This window comes from Canis aureus, chromosome 26 (assembly GCF_053574225.1).
Source record: "Canis aureus isolate CA01 chromosome 26, VMU_Caureus_v.1.0, whole genome shotgun sequence".
Taxonomy (NCBI): domain Eukaryota; kingdom Metazoa; phylum Chordata; class Mammalia; order Carnivora; family Canidae; genus Canis; species Canis aureus.
In genome coordinates, this window is record NC_135636.1 from 31,387,394 (window position 1) to 31,403,925 (window position 16,532).

Sequence of the window (16,532 nt, forward strand, 5' to 3'; positions counted from 1 at the left end):
GGCTTAGTTATTTCAGTGACATTGGAGATGAGAGCACTGTGGAGAATCCACCGAAGTAATGTCTGTGAGAGTGTTTTGCAAAGTTTAGTCCACTATATGGATGAAGAGTTGGTATTACTTATAAGTAAATATAAAGCTTAAGTATAGGGATCCCTCGGTGGCACAGCAGTTTAGCGCCTGCCTTTGGCCCAGGGCGCGATCCTGGAGACCCGGGATCGAATCCCACGTCGGGCTCCTGGTGCATGGAGCCTGCTTCTCCCTCTGCCTATGTCTCTGCGCCTCTCTCTTTCTCTCTCTCTCTCTGTGTGACTATCATAAATAAATAAAAATTAAAATTAAAAAAAGTGGTCTTTTAAAAAAAAAAAAAAAAAGCTTACGTATAATATATAATATATAGCCAGATGTGAGCTCTATAACCATTTGGCTTGTTTTATCCCCTGACCATCTTACCTTGCCATCCTGAGATAGTTGTGAAAAGAACAGTTTTTTCATCAAGTCTATCTTTTGAGAAAATGACTTTAAAATCCAATTTCAGGCAGAAAAAATGCATTGAAACCGTGTCCAGGAAAAAAATGCAGCATTAAAAAAAAGGGGGGGGGGGCAGCCCAGGTGGCTTAGTGGTTTAGCGCCGCCTTCAGCCCAGGGCGTGGTCCTGGAGACCTGGGATCGAGTTCCGCATCAGGCTCCCTGTGTGGAGCCTGCTTCTCCCTCTGCCTGTGTGTCTGCCTCTCTCTATCTCTGTGTCTCTCATGAATAAATAAATTTTTTAAAATCTTTTTAAAAAATAAATTAAGAATAAAAAAATAAAAAGGAATAAATGCCCTTTTTTGCTTTGTGTCTCAAACCCCCTCATCTCCTGACCTTGCTCACGCATGCTGCCAGCATCAACATGGTGATGATTTCTCCTATTAGTCTTACTCGCCCACCTCTCCACTCCACTTGCATGGGTGTCTGCAGAGGGACATGTGCCCCCCCCCCCGCCCCCCGGTGCCAGATGTGGTTGAATGGACATCCTTAAGTCGAATGCCTAGAGTATCTGTATGGAGCATTTCCCCAGACCCCAGTGAGAGTTTATTCTGCTTTCCTCAAGTCCTGGCTCTCTCAGTGTAGTTTGCCCTCCAGCCAAAGACAGCTTCTCTCCTCCTATCTGTCCACAGCAGGGAAGTGTTCCAGTGGGAGAGGGAGGATTAGGCAATGAAGTGCAGTTTGTCTTTATTCTTTTCTCAGAGCTCTGCAGATCCCCTCTGAAGACTTGCTGTATACATGTCTCTTTCAGGGTGACGTACCCAGCGAAAGCCAAAGGCACATTCATCGCAGACAGCCACCAGAACTTTGCTTTGTTCTTCCAGCTGGTAGATGTGAACACTGGTGCTGAACTTACTCCTCACCAGGTCAGGAAAAAGCCCGGGCACTTCTCTTTGCCTGCAACATTAACGTTAGCCAGAGTGATTGGTGTGGTGTATACAGTCGTGATTCCTGCCTTTGGGTCTTCACTCTGGACTCTTAAGGTCCATCACTTCCTCCCATATGACATTATTCCCTTGCATTACTAGTTGTAACCCTGCACATGGAAGACACAGTTCTTTTTAAAAGATCAGCTGGCATTGGGAAGATATATTTAAGGCAGATTAGCACTTAATTGAGGCTTTTTTTCTTTCTGAGGGGGAAAAAAAACAGATTGAAATTACTTTGAAAAAGGAAAACCTAGGCAGTAGGCCCAAAGTATTTTGTTCTGACCACAGCAGAGTTTGTGAGAATCTGAAGAAGAGTCCTTTTTAACTTGTGCCTACCTTGTATTATGAAACCAATAGCTTTCACTTTGGTTTTCCATATATAAGATAATGATAGTTATCATGTAAAAGATTTTCAAATTATAAGGGTATTTTTTGGAGCATCTGATATGGCCCCTTGTTTTCTCAGACACCTTTTCCCCCACCTTTGTCACTGAGATTAACTGCTCTCAGCCCTTCCCCATCAATGGCAGTATTATAAGGGGAAATTCGGATAAATACTTAGCTGAAAGATGGGAAAGAGCATGAGACCTAATAGTCTTGGTTTAGGTGCTTTGTAGGAATACTTTCACAAGCTCTGGTGGACTTAAGTTCATCCTGAGAAATAGCTTTAAAGCAGATGACTGAGGTGAGTGAATTTACTTGGAAACCTTTTTGCTTTCTGTTTCTTGTAGCTATAACTGCTACACATGTGTCCAGGCCTCATAGTGGCTGCCCTCAGGATCAGTGCCCTTGCACTTGTCTCCTTTCTCCTCTCCACCCTCAGCTCCAGAGAGCTCCAGAGAGTTCCATCAGGGCACTTAGCCATGGCTCACTGACTCTAAGAGCTTCAGCCTCTTAGCATTTGCAGCTCCTTTTCTGAATGACCATTTGCCAGCAAAATGGCACAAGGGAAGAGAGAATGTAAAGAGAAGAAAGGACAAGACTAAATTGGTGGAATAAGGCAAGGGCAGGGAGAGTTAGTAAGAAAGGGTAACTTTAACTGAACTCTTGTCCCAGCCAAGATTCCACTTTTGGAACCATGGCATAGAGACCTCCCAGGTAGAGCTGGCATTCTGCAGGTGAGCCTGGCTGCCTCCTGCCCTTGGCTATAGCAGGAGAAAGATCAGCTATCCGGGCTCCTAAATCCCATTCTTGGCTAAGACTGCCATAGTCAGAATGCTTCACATCTCTGGGCCTTTCCCTAAATACTTTGATGATCATTCTTTGTTGCCCAGATGTAACCAGTAACCAATGGGATTTCCGTGGATCCAGCCCTGAATTGTGTGGCCATGGCAACTCGTAACCCTCACGCCTTATGATCTGTAAAATGGAATCAATCTATGTGTCTTGTTCAATTCTTCATTTTGAAACACCTGAGAGAAAATATCTGAGTGGATGTTAAGTTTTGCTGCAGTTCTAATATGCAGAAGCCTTAGTTTCTCATACCCCTGGCAGGATAAGGTGATTAGACTTGTCCCATTGCATTGACGAGAATATCCTCTACTGTTTGTTGACTAGCTAGCACATACCAGGCCCGGCACTACATGCTTTGCATTCATCACTGTGACTCTTCACACCGAAACACCACCATCTTTCTTATGTAAAGGTGAAGAACTCAAGGCCCAAGGAGGTTAAGTAACGTGCTCCCCTGATAAGCAGTGGAGCCAAATCTGTCTGTCTTCAGAGCCTGGGCGCTCTCTGTGACACCAGGCTGCTCTGCTCAGTTAGAACTCTGCCTTGCTATCAATCCCCAAACCTCTTCTACTAAATCTTTAGCTGGAGGCACTAGGAAATTGAAAATGGGCCTCTTACAGTTCCACCTCATTTCCCTTCTTTTCACCCTCTGGTGAAGAAGTTAATTGGGCAGCAAAGTGGCCAAAAGGCTGGCAGGAAGAAGAAATTGCAGCAGCAGCGAAGGGCTTAAATCATCCACAAACTGGGCATTCAGCCTCCAAGTAGTCGAGAATTGGATGGGCCCTTAAGTTAAATTTCTTGTACTAACAAAGTGAGGGGAAAAAAAAAAAAAGTGAGTTCTGATCTCTGAGCTGGTAACCAGAGTGGGATGGCCACTCCTTCCTCTCACTTGGGCAGGTCTGGAAGATCCTAGAGCTCCCACTGTGACAAAAAAGCCAACAGTCTGTTGCTTTGTTGATTCAGTGTTGGACACAGAGAGAGTTTTGAAACGATCAGATTAGAGATTGTAGTATTGTTCCATCCAGACATTTGTCCGACTCCATAATCAGAAGACTGGCCAGGAAGTGGTGTTTGTTGCTGAGCCGGACAGCAAGAATGTATACAAGTTTGAACTGGATACCTCTGAGAGGAAGATTGAATTTGACTCTGCGTCTGGCACCTACACTCTCTATCTGATCATCGGAGATGCCACTTTGAAGAACCCGATCCTTTGGAATGTGGTATGTGCCTAAATGCACCTTGACCTAGGCAAGAGTGGCTGTGCCACCAACTCAGGGGCATGGGTGCTTTCCCCTAGCCTTGCCTTTGCAAGGCAATAAATAAGCCTGATGAGGTGAGGGGCCTTGTGTTGTCTTCCACTAGGAGTTTTAGGGGTATGCACATGGCCTGGCACATAGTAGGTGTTTAAGAAATAGTGACTCAGAGAGTGTGAATGAAACCTAAATTTGCCCTTGTGGGTCCTAGTGAATTTCTGTAAAAGATATACTTGAGGGTGGTTCTCATTTTATAGTAAAATGCTATGGGGGAATACATAGATGTAAGAGATAAAGGCCCCAGCTCTTTGAGATATGGTATAGCCTCAGAAAGGGTTGGGAGAGGGTAAGATTTAAATTTTGATAATAATTCAGGATGGTTTACGATAGTTGTGGAATATGCAAGATGTTCATAAACTACTAACCAACGTTTGCATACTGTGTTATAGTTTCCGTACTTCTCCTCGCCTACATATCTCACACTTGATTGGTGTGATGAGAGAAAAACTTTTTGAAAGACTGCATTTAAGCTAGGGGTTGAAGAATTGCAAGGGTTTATCAGGATAGTATCTGGGGGCTATGAAATGATCATTGGGGAACGGCCTGCAGAGTATGCTTTCAGTGAGACCTGAGTGGGTCCATTTTGATGGTGTACCTAAGTCTGGTCAAGAGCAAGAGGCACTGAGGTTGGAAAGGTAGCAGAGGCCAAACCGCAGGCCTTGAATGCTGGTCACTCCCTCTACCAGACAAAGGGGCAGCTGCGTTTCTTTGCATTATAGTCAAAGCATTTTTTTCTTCTCCTGGACTTGGGCTGTTTTTTGTACAAGAGCACATTTTCATTTCTTTTCTTTTTCTTTCTTTTTTTTTTTTTTTCCTGTGACTAAATCACACTTCCCAGGGGCACTGAGCAGTTTCTGATTGCAACTGTAACAGCCTGAATACCAGCTGGGATTTTTGTATTAAGCAGCTCTGTGGGGCTCACCAGACCAGTAGAAAATTGGAACTCATGCTCTAAAAAGCATTTTCAACAAATACTTGTTTTGTTCTTGAAAGTTTTACTGCCTCAATTTGTCAGCTAATGGATCAGAAGTGATTGGACTGCTTCGAGCTATTTTCAGTTATGGTCCTGGATGTGAGTTAGAAGATGCTACCCTGCTGACGAGTTTCAGTGCTTCTCTGCCCTGTACCTGTAAAAACTGCCCTTATTTTTTTAGGCTGATGTGGTCATCAAGTTCCCTGAAGAAGATGCTCCATCGACTGTCCTGTCCAAAAACCTTTTCACTCCCAAACAGGAAATTCAGGTATAAGATGCCTAATGGCTCCTGTACTAACGTGGAGGGGAAACATGAAACGGGCAGTAAACACCTGGGTGGTGGCTTTAGTCTGGCTGCTTCTTTAGTCTATCCATACGCTATTTTATAGTGGGCTTCGCCACCCTGTAAATTACACAGAACCAATATCAGTCCCATCTTAGAGCTTGGAAAAACAGGCTCAGAGCCCAGCAACCAGCTCCCTGAAAGCTGATAGGTGAACACAAAATCAGAGGCTATTTTTCCTAAGCACCCAGGAGATTCAGCCTTACAGTGGCTGCTTGAGAGCTATAGCATGGGTGGTTTGGCTTCCTTGCTCTCTGCTTATGCACAGATCAGGGCTGTTGGAGCCTCTAGGTGGAAAGCTCACCTCAGCAGGACAGGGCTTTTCTCCCCCAGGTAAATCTCCCTTCAAAGATTCACCTTCTGTGCACGGAGCTAGCAATCCCTGCCCAGCTCAGCTCACAGGACTGTTGTGAGAATGAAAATAGGTAACCAAAAAAGGAAAGAAAGGCTTTGAAAAGTTTCTAAAGTGTTTTACAAAATAAACGTAGTATTTGTTAAGCAGTTTGAGTCACTGGACAGTTTCTCAGAAAAAAACAAAGAAATATCAGAGCAATGCTTGCCCAGCTTTCTGGTTCAATTCCAGAAGTCAGGCAGAACAAGGAAGGGAGAAGATTTATTTAGGGCTTCCTTAGAGCCATGGACTGGATGCAGAAGGGGTGGTTCATGGTTGGAATCATCCACAGTGAGGCTCTTTTAAATGGTAAAGGAGAGTAAGGTTACCCCCAGTTAGCTAACTGAAATGGGGCAGCAGGATATGATAGTGCCTCCCAAACAGGAAATTCAGAAGGAATTTAGGAACCTTAGGAACCCAGAAGCATTATGAAATCCAGAGTTCTGCCTTGGATATATATCACCTAAACCATCCATATACCTAGGCACCATTTTAACTTTTTTTTAAGGTTTTTATTTATTTATTTGAGAGGGAGAGAGAGATCATAAGTAGGGGGAAGGGCAGAGGGACAAGCAGACTCCCCACTGAGTAGGGAGCTTGATGCAGGGCTTGATCCCAGGACCCTGAGATTATGACCTGAGCTGAAGTCAAACATTTAACCAACTGAGCCACTGAAGTGCTCTCCCTGCCCCCAGACACCCTCTTTGACGCTAGGCAAGTGCCATTGGATAGGTTGTATTTTCTAACCTCTAAATGGCATTGAGTCTTTGAGGGGAAAAAGAGAGTTGAGCAAGTAGTGAGCTGGCACTGGTGTCTTCAGAAGAAGACTTCTGGGATTAGAAGCCACTATTTGAGAAGGAGCAAAAGGCCAAGTGTCCACTCACTGCTTGGAGTGTTTAGCCTCTGGGAAGCATTTCTTTTTGACTGTCATTGGCATTTTGGTCCCTGGTATACATGGCAGCCCCTGCTGGGAAGGGCACATTCTTAAACATTCTTGGTATGTCTTCTTTTGGCAGCACCTGTTCCGAGAGCCTGAGAAGAGGCCCCCCACAGTGGTGTCCAATACATTCACTGCCCTGATCCTCTCGCCCTTGCTCCTGCTCTTTGCTCTGGTGAGTAGCTGTAATTAGCATGGGCAGCGTGTGTCTGGCGCCAGACTCAGCAGATGTAGCTGTTCTAAAGGAGGCTTTGTGCTTTGGCCTGAGCACAGCTCCAAAGGGGTCCAGCAGCTGTGACCTGAACCAATGGTCAAAAATTGTAGAATAACTAAAATTCCCCATGATAGGGGAACAGCCAAATAAACTGAACCATTAATGAGGGGTGTGAGAAAGTACCTAATAGCTACTAAAAATGATAAAAGTATACAGAATAGGATGCTCTGTAGGAGTGTTCAGATGAAGTCAAGTGTGAAAAAAGCAAGGCCCAATGCTGATACATATATAAAAACAGGGTACAGAGGCTGTACATTTAAGCTTTTGGAGCCTAACACTATAAACAAACCAAAGTCCTCATAAAAGCTAGTGTTAAGTAAATTATGGTCTCATAAGATAGAATAATATGCAAGTTTACTAAAAGAATATAGATTTAGGGCAGTCTGGGTGGCTCAGCAGTTTAGCACTGCCTTCAGCCCAGGGTGTGATCCTGGAGACCCGGGATCGAGTCCCACATCGGGCTCCCTGCATGGAGCCTGCTTCTCCCTCTGCCTGTGTCTCTGCCTCTGTTTCTCTCTCTATGTCTCTCATTAATAAATAAATAAAATCTTAAAAAAAAAAAGAATATAGATTTATATGCTGGTATGACAAGATTGCAATGATGTCTGTGTAAAAGCCTTAAAAAGGCATTGTCTGTTAGTGTTGGTCACCTCTAAGGAGAGAACCTTTTAGGAAGTATAAAGGAAATTTTTATACTTTAATATACTGTTTGAATTTTTTTTTAACCGATTTTGTTTCTTTGCTTCACTTTTTAAATTATAAGATGCATATCCTCAAAGTGCAGAGAATTTTGAGACCTGCATGGAAAACTCATTAAGTCTTATTTTTGGAAAGTTAGTTGCCTGTGTTCCTAATTCATTCGTTGATTTTTTTTTTTTTTTTTTTTTTTTTTTTTTTTATTCATGAGACACACAGAGAGAAAGAGAGGCAGAGACACAGGCAGAGGGAGAAGCAGGCTCCATGCAGGGAGCCCGATGTGGGACTCGATTGCGGGACTCCAGAATCACACCCTGGGCTGAAGGCAGCGCTAAACCACTGAGCCTCCCAGGCTGCCCATTCATTGATTTTAGAAAAGGAGTTACTGGTCAGTCTAAATCTAAAAGTCATGGCACAATATTTCAGCAACCAGATGTTGGATAGGTGCACCTGTTCTCATATTTGAGTGGTGCGAATTTCAAAAGGCATGGAACCCAGAGCAAGAGTATGCACCCTGCTGGCTGCCAGGGAGCTTATCTTACCAGTACTTAGAAGAATTAGGCCAAGTGCCAGTGACTTCATAAATGTGGTCTTTGACCTTTCAGCTTCGTGATTTCACCTGCTTTAAAATAGTAAAGTTTGCTGTCATTAAAAAGGATGTTCAGGTTTGAGTTACCAAAGCATATTGGAAAGCAGGTGTTGGAATGCCTTTCTAAAGAGAAAAGGGAACAGTTTTTTCCTGAGGACTTATAATAGGGTAGTTGTCACTTGGAAAAATTTCCTGTCCTTCAAGTATGCATGAACTTTTAAGCCCTTGGGGCTGTTCATTGGATTAACATTGACGTGGCATGCGTTGCCTTCCCTTTCAAGTTCTAATATCTTTTTAATTTATTTCTCCCCATCATTCAGTGGATCCGGATTGGTGCCAATGTCTCTAACTTCACTTTTGCTCCAAGCACTATCATCTTTCACTTGGGACATGCTGGTAAGCACCCAGGCTGCTAATTCCATTTAACCTCCTCTGACATTTCGCCTGCCCACGCAAAAGCCCTGTTAAGTAGACCCACAACCTATTAAGTATAATGACTTAATAGCATAACATTTCCCTCTTCCTCCTGGCCTTTTAGGACAGTTAATATGATGATAAACCTGTTTGGTCCATCGGCTTAGAACAGCTGTCATTATATTGGGTTTCATTGTGTTAGGCTGCTGTTGGCTGGCCGTTTACCCCTACTTAATAGCCCTGTTCATTTCCAGAGATTACTCACTTATCATATCTTTACATTGAGCCATCTTCCTGGATGAAGAACATTAAGGCAGTTTCCAAAGGTTATCTTTCCCCACTATATCGATCTTCACATTTGCTGGCGGCTGTGTCTGGACTGTAATAGAAAACACTTTCTTCCACAATTGGTCACACTGTTCTGCATTGTTTTCTTGGGAACTCCGTACCTAAACATAACAAGACTATAAATTCACAAATGAGCTAAGCATTTCAGAGACATTTGAGCCTGTTGGATCTGTGATGCCTTGCATTTCACTGAGACATCAATATTATTTTCTGATTTCATTTATTCTTTCAGGCGTAATTGTCTGTGTGTCCATAGTGTGCAGAGTCTGTAGGGGTACACAGATGAATCACTTAAAATTCTAGGCAAATGTGTGTCTGTGTTTTTCTGGGGAAGGAGGGAGTCCATAACTTTGATCAGATTCTCACAGTGGTCCATGACCTCAGAAATGGTTAAGAACCCCTGCTGTAGTTCATCCGTCATCCTTCTGGGCAAAATTGACAGGCTGACCTTTCTCTCCAGCCCAGTTACTGGCTTTGAGTGATAGCCCTCCAGAGTCAGGCTGAGAACAAAACCTGCATATAAATTTGTTTAGAGCCATGACTTTTCTTGCCAGATTGCTTTTTGTGCACATTCCCTCATTTGATTTTCATCACAATCCTGATAAAATCCCAAGGCAGGAATTATGACCCCATTTGACAAGTGAGAGAATCTTGGCTCAGAGAAATGGAAGTGGCTAGGATGTGCAGAGTCTGGACCAGAACCCACAGCTCCCAGTGCCCAGACCCGAGCCCTTGTTACCTGCTCTTCCTCCCCAGTGTTCCTTGCTTCCTTCCTACTCGCTCACATTAACAAAATGCCCTTAACCATTTTTTGTAATAGAAAGGAAATTACTCATTTATTGAATCCTTCATGCTTTCATTCAGAATTTGAAAAATAAAATGAATCCTTAATCTAATAGGGCAGTCATGTTTTAAAAAAAAAAAACAAAAGACAAAAATAAAATTTAGGTAAGACCAATGTGAGCTGGAACATGAAACTATCTTAACAAGATAGTTAAAGTAGCTGAGGTCTGATTTTTTTACCTCTGGATTTTTTGGTAGCCAAGGTAAGTATATTGAGTTACTTATTTTCTGGCATTGGATGAAAGGAATAAAACAAGAAGTGTCTAGAAACAGACACTTCAGAATCCGGTAGTTATTGTTCCTAACTGTCCTCTGCCCCAGGCCATTGTCACTGTTTCATTTAATTGGCTATCATGACATCTGTTCCTGCAGCGATGCTGGGGCTCATGTATGTCTATTGGACTCAGCTCAACATGTTCCAGACCCTGAAGTACCTGGCCATCTTGGGCAGTGTGACGTTTCTGGCTGGCAATCGGATGCTGGCCCAGCAGGCAATCAAGAGGTAAGGCTGGGGATGGGCCAGGGACTCAGAGTGGGATTAGAAATATTTTTGTCAGCTCTGCTCACCCAGCTCTTTGAACAAGGGTATGTGGCCGAATGATGCCCAACCTTAGGGTCAAGTGTGACACTTTAATCCAGCCTTTTAAGTCCAAAAAGGGCCTTGGTGATCAGCTTTAAGTATATTAAAGCCACAGTGATTCATGCCCTGACACATTAGAACAAGAAAAGGAAATAATTGCTTTATGAAGATTAAAATGGATTAGAACACGTGTGACAGAAGATTGTCCTTACTGCACTGGCTGTATAAAACTGTTTTCCTCTATTGCCACAGAGAATACTAATCTTAGGATTGCCCTCCTCTTAGGCCCCGGGAGTTACTCCTCTGTAACCCCTAACAGACTCACGGAGCTTTTCCTCCTAAGAGTGAGGTCCACTGGTCCCACCGCCTCCCCAGACAACCTTAGGTTCACACAAACGGTCAGATCTCAACATACCAGCAGCTTGCTGGCAGCCTGACTTTCAAACCTGGATTAGAGGCAAATTTAAATGTCAAAGGTGTTTCTCACTGGTTTGACTTTCTTAGAACTTGGGTGATTTCAACCACGTAAAAGTTGATAAGAAAAGGTCAGAGTTGCTTCTGCCTTTGGAAGTTAACATTTTCAGATGTGCCCTGCTTTCTCCTCTCCAAGACTCTTGCTGTAAGAATATAACTTTATTGTGTGCCCTCTAGCATGGCTGCCAATTAAGTTGGTCAGATCAGAGAGGCTTTCTCAGAGACCCATTAGTAGGTGGGAGAGCCACATGTCTCATCCCTGCCAGAGTCTCCATTGTGAGCTTTCTGAGTGCCTTGCCTTGGAGACTGGTCCCAACGCGCTCCCTCACTTCCCCGTTGTAATCCACATTCCACCAGAGCTTCCCTTAGCACCAGCAGTGGCAGCTGGTTTATTTCTCTGCCCTCTAGCAGCCTTAACTTGGCAGCTGTGCATTGCATCTGAGAAAGAGCCAGGGATTCAGCTGGTTTTTTCTAAGCAGAGCCCTATTCCTTGCAGCAGCCAGTCCAGGCCCCAGGGAGCCAAAAGGCTGTGTTTTTTCTGGAAGTTGCCCACACAAGATGAACAAAATCAAGGGGAAGGTGAGGTAGATTTAAATCTTGCTTAGCAAGAGTTCCTAATCTGGAATCCTAAAATTGTGTACATTTTCTGAGGAGAGAAACCATGAATGGTTCTCATCCCTTCTCTAGCAGGCATGCATGCGTGTGCATGTGTGTGTGTGTGCGCGCACACCCCCACTGTCCCCCCACACACACCCCTAATACAGAAAGTTAAAGCCCATTTTTCTGTTACTGTCTTTGTGAGACCTAGAACAAACTCTGCCACTGGGGAAATCTTATTAACTAATGGAAGCTCTGGTTGGGTGTTTACCTTTTCTTTTCTCAAGCTGATTTCTCTTCCCACTGTCCTTTCTTGATTCTCAAACCATCTTTCCTTTGGCAGGATCGCTGCAGAGCAGAGCAGTAGATTGGCAAAATATAGGACACTACGGTAAAAATGAAGGGTGGACTCATCCCAGAAGCAGGGTTCCTTTCCCATCTTGCCCACCTCGTGCATGTCAGTTGTTTATCTGATTTTCAGCCCACTCATTCCTCTCCACCTTCCTCAAGGCAAAGCTGAATTCTGGGGCCATTTTCCAACATGCTGGACCAGGGTATGACTGGACCAGGGCAAAAACCAAAGGTCCCTGAGTTAGCCCAAATGATGGGGTAACTTTGACCTGGCTTTTACATTAGACTCCATCCTCTCTTATTTCCATGGGTATTTTATAGACAGCAGCTTCTTTCTATGTTTATAGGAGAGTTAAGGATAAGACAGATGCACCATGGACTTCTTGAATAGGGACCCCATTCAGAACATCTAAATTCATTAAGTGATGGTCCCATGGCAAATCCTGGCACACCTTGTCACTGTTTCCAGGCCTTTTTGTAATACCAATCTTTGGGCCAAACAGTGTGATTTGAAGGACTGTTGGCCATAACTCAAAGCCAGCATCAGAACTCTGGTTCTTAGAGCTCAGGGTGTAGCTCAGGGCTACTCCCTGTGTGGCTAAATGGGTGAAATATCACCCATTCTCCTCGGGATTAATCCTGGGGTGAGGATGGAAGTGGAGGCAAGGTGAAAGGATAGAAGAAGAGTGAATGTCTGGCTCATTGATCAGCTCCTCTAGACTAGGGATCAGCAAAAGTTTTCTGGAAAGATAGTATTTTAGGCTTTGCAGACCATATGGCCTCTATCATAGCTACTGAACTTTGCCACTGTTAGGCAAAAGTAGCTGTAGGCTACATAAATAAGTGTGGCTGTGTTCCAATAAAACTTTAGTTTTTTTTTAAAAGATGATATTTATTTGAGAAAGAGAGAAAGCATGAGCACAAGTGGGGGGAGGGGCAGAGGGCTAGGGACTAGGAAATTCCATGTTGAGCAAGGAATGCTTGAGGCTTGATCCCAGGACCCTGAAATCATGACCTGAGCTGAAACCAAGAATTAAACACTTAACTGACTGAGCCACCTGGGTGCCGGCCCCCACCACCACCATTAAAACTTTATTTAGAAACAGGTGGTGGGCTGGATTTGGCCCTTGGGACATCTTTTGCTGACACCTGTACTAGGCCAACAAAGAGAAAAGGGAGGTATTTGAATTTTCAAGTCATGTTCCCTGATCTCTAGCCTTGGAAATAGCTTTTCCTGCCAAAGCAACAGAGCCATCTAATTTTTAATCATCTGCAAATCGGAGAGATCAACAAAAGCATAGAATGTAGAACCTTTCCACTGATGTGTGAGCATAAGCTAGCACATCTAATCCTCAACACAGGAAAACTACATTTGTCTTGGTTTTGTTTTTTCAGGTTTAATTGAGGTATGATTTATATCCAGTAACATTCACCCTTTTTGTGTATAATCTGTGAATCTTGACAAATTTGTATAGTCATGTAAACACCACCTCAGTCAAGATACAGACTATATTTCCATACTCCGGAAATTCCCCCTATGTAGTCAGTTCTTAGTCTCCACCCCCATTCCCTAACATACCCGATTGATTTTGTCCTGAATTAGAGTTGCTCTGAAATTTCACTTTCAAACTAGTCCTTCCTGCTAAATATTGAGCTCTTTAATTCTTTAAAATAACTCTGGATTGACTTTTCTTCTTGCTATTTAGATAGTCTACCCTCACGTTGCTGCTACCCCCAAATCACACTGCTTAAGAGAGAGGAAAGATGCTTGATCATATGGACATTTGGGACATCCAGAGGTTGGGACCTAGTATCTTAAAGGAAAGTGCTAAGTGCTTTTGATCCAAGGACAGACATTGATTTGATTGGGTCTGATAACGGGTATGATTTCTTAGCCAAGATGGTGGCTTGGGAGCCACTACCCTTTCAGCTCTTCTTACTTTATACTCATGCTGTCCTCTGTGCACGCACATTTCAGAGCATGCACATTTTAGCATACCTGAGAACCTCTGAGTGTCAGCAGGGAATTAGCAGCACTCCCTTCAACCCTCAGGATTAGTTCTGTGCCTGTGTATGCCCCCCAGAACTATTGACTAATTGGTTTGGAGCCTGCCATTCTGTAAGACTGTGTTGCCATCACATCAGCCCTCAGCACTGAGTATAACTATCTGCTCAGGACGGCATGTATGTCACTGCCTCTACTTGCTGGAGTTGTAGAATCACTCATTTCCTGCTTCACCCTCCTGGTTGCACAGCTGCTGTCCCGGTTGTCACTTTCGTTCTGTGTTTCCCCATCAGTTCTCAGAGTCTAGGGAAGGACGGGAAGGAAGGAATAAAGAGATTGAAAGGTTTTTATCCCCTCTTAAAATTTTTCTGTGAGCCAAGTCCCATTTTTGAGAATCATGTTTAGGTTTAGATGCTGAGACTGACTGTTGGCAAGACTGTGACAGGAGTCCTGCCTGGCCGGAATATGGTGCAGGCCAGAATGCCGTCTTCCAAGCTCCATGAGGGCCCTGGGCTGCTTGGCGGACCTGGGGTCTGGGAGATTGGAGATAAATATTCTTCAAGCTTTCCTTTTTCTTCCCCTAGTTGAAATTTACTCTTTTTGGCCTTGTATTGTGAGAGGTGTGCCTGGAATTCCGTCATCTCAGAGCTCCATATGCCACTTTTTTTTCTTAGTTGTCAGGTTTTTGTCATTGTTTTTTATTTAAGTTGTCATCAACTCAGTTGTCCTTAGTTGTCATCAGCTGTAGTTAGAACTAGCTGTCTCACAACTTCTTGTGAGATGAGTTGGGGCATAAATAAATAGAATTAGTAGATAAATTATTATTCTTATGTAAGTGAGATCTTATAAATGGCAGAGGACCTTGGTCCCTCTGTTGTTACCAGTTAGGAACTATAACAGTAAATTGGAACCTTCAGTAATTCTGTTTGTCCCCATTTTCTTTCAGAACAGCACACTAGTACCAGAAAGGAGGAAGGAATGAATGAAAGCCAAAAATGAATATGAATATCCAGAAAAGGAGTCAAGAACAATTCACAGTTTGTAAAGAGAAACGAAAATTTATTTAAACAAAAAAGTCAGAATTGTGGTTACACTTTTGCTTGTTGTTTTTTCTATTTCCCCAACACAGAGTGAATACCTATGAGCCCCAATACTCCGTTTCTTTGGCATGGTGTCCTAGCCAGATGCTGTGAATATTCCTAACTTAGCTGCCAGCTGTTGCATTTGAAAAGTTGAAATTTGTAATTAGTCTGTTTTGGAATAAAGAGAGTAACAGGAAGAGGAGCCTGATTGAGAGTTTGTTCTGGTACTTTGGGGCTGGTGGGATCCCCAGGGTACATAACATGAGGACTTCGTTGGGAAGTAGTGTTGACACTGTGGCCAGGGTGTTTCCCCAGGCTTTCTTACATTGGTCCTTCTTGCTTCATTCCTGATAGGACTGAGAATTACCTGGAAAATGGACATCCTTTCTTCTCCAGCAGTGGGCACCATCTGTCTATAAAAGAGCCCTGTTGGTATCTGAAGGCCCCTCTGCTTCTGCCTTAAGAGTTTGGGCTTGGCATGCAGTGTAGAAGGGGAGGAATTGTTTTGAAAGGAGGCTGACCACATGAGTAGTCTTAGGCTCTTTTTTTTTTAAGATTTTATTTATTTATTCATGAGAGACCCACAGAGAGAGAGAGAGGCAGAGACACAGGCAGAGGGAGAAGCAGGCTCCATGCAGGGAGCCTGATGTGGGACTCGATTCCAGGTCTCCAGGACCACACCCTGGGCTGAAGGCAGCGCTAAACCGCTGAGCCATCCAGGCTGCCCTAGTCTTAGGCTCTTTTTTTTTTTTTTTTTTTTTTAATTTTTATTTATTTATGATAGTCACACAGAGAGAGAGAGAGGCAGAGACACAGGCAGAAGGAGAGGCAGAGACACAGGCAGAGGGAGAAGCAGGCTCCATGCACCGGGAGCCTGACGTGGGATTCGATCCCGGGTCTCCAGGATCGCGCCCTGGGCCAAAGGCAGGCGCTAAACCGCTGCGCCACCCAGGGATCCCTAGTCTTAGGCTCTTAAAGAGACACACATATCTCAAGGATGCCCCTTTTGAAGTTGTACCTGGGACCACCATCACCTGGAGATTGTATAACATCATGTGGAGAAGTAATAGTGAATAGCATGGTTAAGTGTATAGACTTGAATGTCAGTCAAACCTGCTATCACCACTTATTAGGGTAGTTGGGCCAGTGGCTTCAGTTCTGTATGCCTCCTCTTCTGTGGAAGACAGATAATAACCATGCCTGCGTCCTATAACTAAAGGAGCTTCATGCATCTAAAGTGCTTGGCTCAGTGCTTGGCACCTTCCATAATTAGCCCTTAGTTATATACTCCAGCTCATCACCTCTAATTCTATTAGTTGAAACATCATTAATATATTAGATTACTTTTGAAATACAGGTAATCCGGGCAGCCCCGGTGGCTCAGCAATTTGGCGCCTGCCTTCAGCCCAGGGCATGATCCTGGAGACCGGGATCGAGTCCCACATCAGGCTCCCGCGTGGAGCCTGCTTCTTCCTCTGCCTGTGTCTCTGCCTCTCTCTCTCTCTCTCTCTCTCTCTCTCTCTCTCTGTGTGTGTCTCTCATGAATAAATAAATAAAATCTTAAAAAAAAAAAAAGGAAATACAGGTAATCCTAACAGTATTTATTGAATGGGGGGCTGCAGAAATGATTTGAAT

General features: G+C 43.8%; 1 protein-coding gene across 3 annotated transcripts in view; it reads left to right on the top strand.

Moving 5' to 3' along the window:
• Positions 1 to 15,094, top strand: part of RPN2 (ribophorin II) — a 58,560-nt gene extending 43,466 nt beyond the window's left edge. The window contains exons 11-18 of one of the 3 annotated variants that reach the window (XM_077873095.1): positions 1,277 to 1,391; positions 3,713 to 3,907; positions 5,155 to 5,241; positions 6,724 to 6,819; positions 8,524 to 8,599; positions 10,181 to 10,310; positions 11,803 to 11,850; positions 14,762 to 15,094. In XM_077873095.1, the coding sequence (XP_077729221.1) occupies positions 1,277 to 1,391; positions 3,713 to 3,907; positions 5,155 to 5,241; positions 6,724 to 6,819; positions 8,524 to 8,599; positions 10,181 to 10,310; positions 11,803 to 11,850; positions 14,762 to 14,774 (760 nt within the window). In that variant the 3' untranslated portion in view covers positions 14,775 to 15,094. The remainder of the gene's footprint in view (positions 1 to 1,276; positions 1,392 to 3,712; positions 3,908 to 5,154; positions 5,242 to 6,723; positions 6,820 to 8,523; positions 8,600 to 10,180; positions 10,311 to 11,802; positions 11,851 to 14,761) is intronic. The other 2 variants (XM_077873097.1, XM_077873096.1) reach the window with 2 other exon arrangements.
• The last annotated feature ends 1,438 nt before the right edge of the window (positions 15,095 to 16,532 follow it).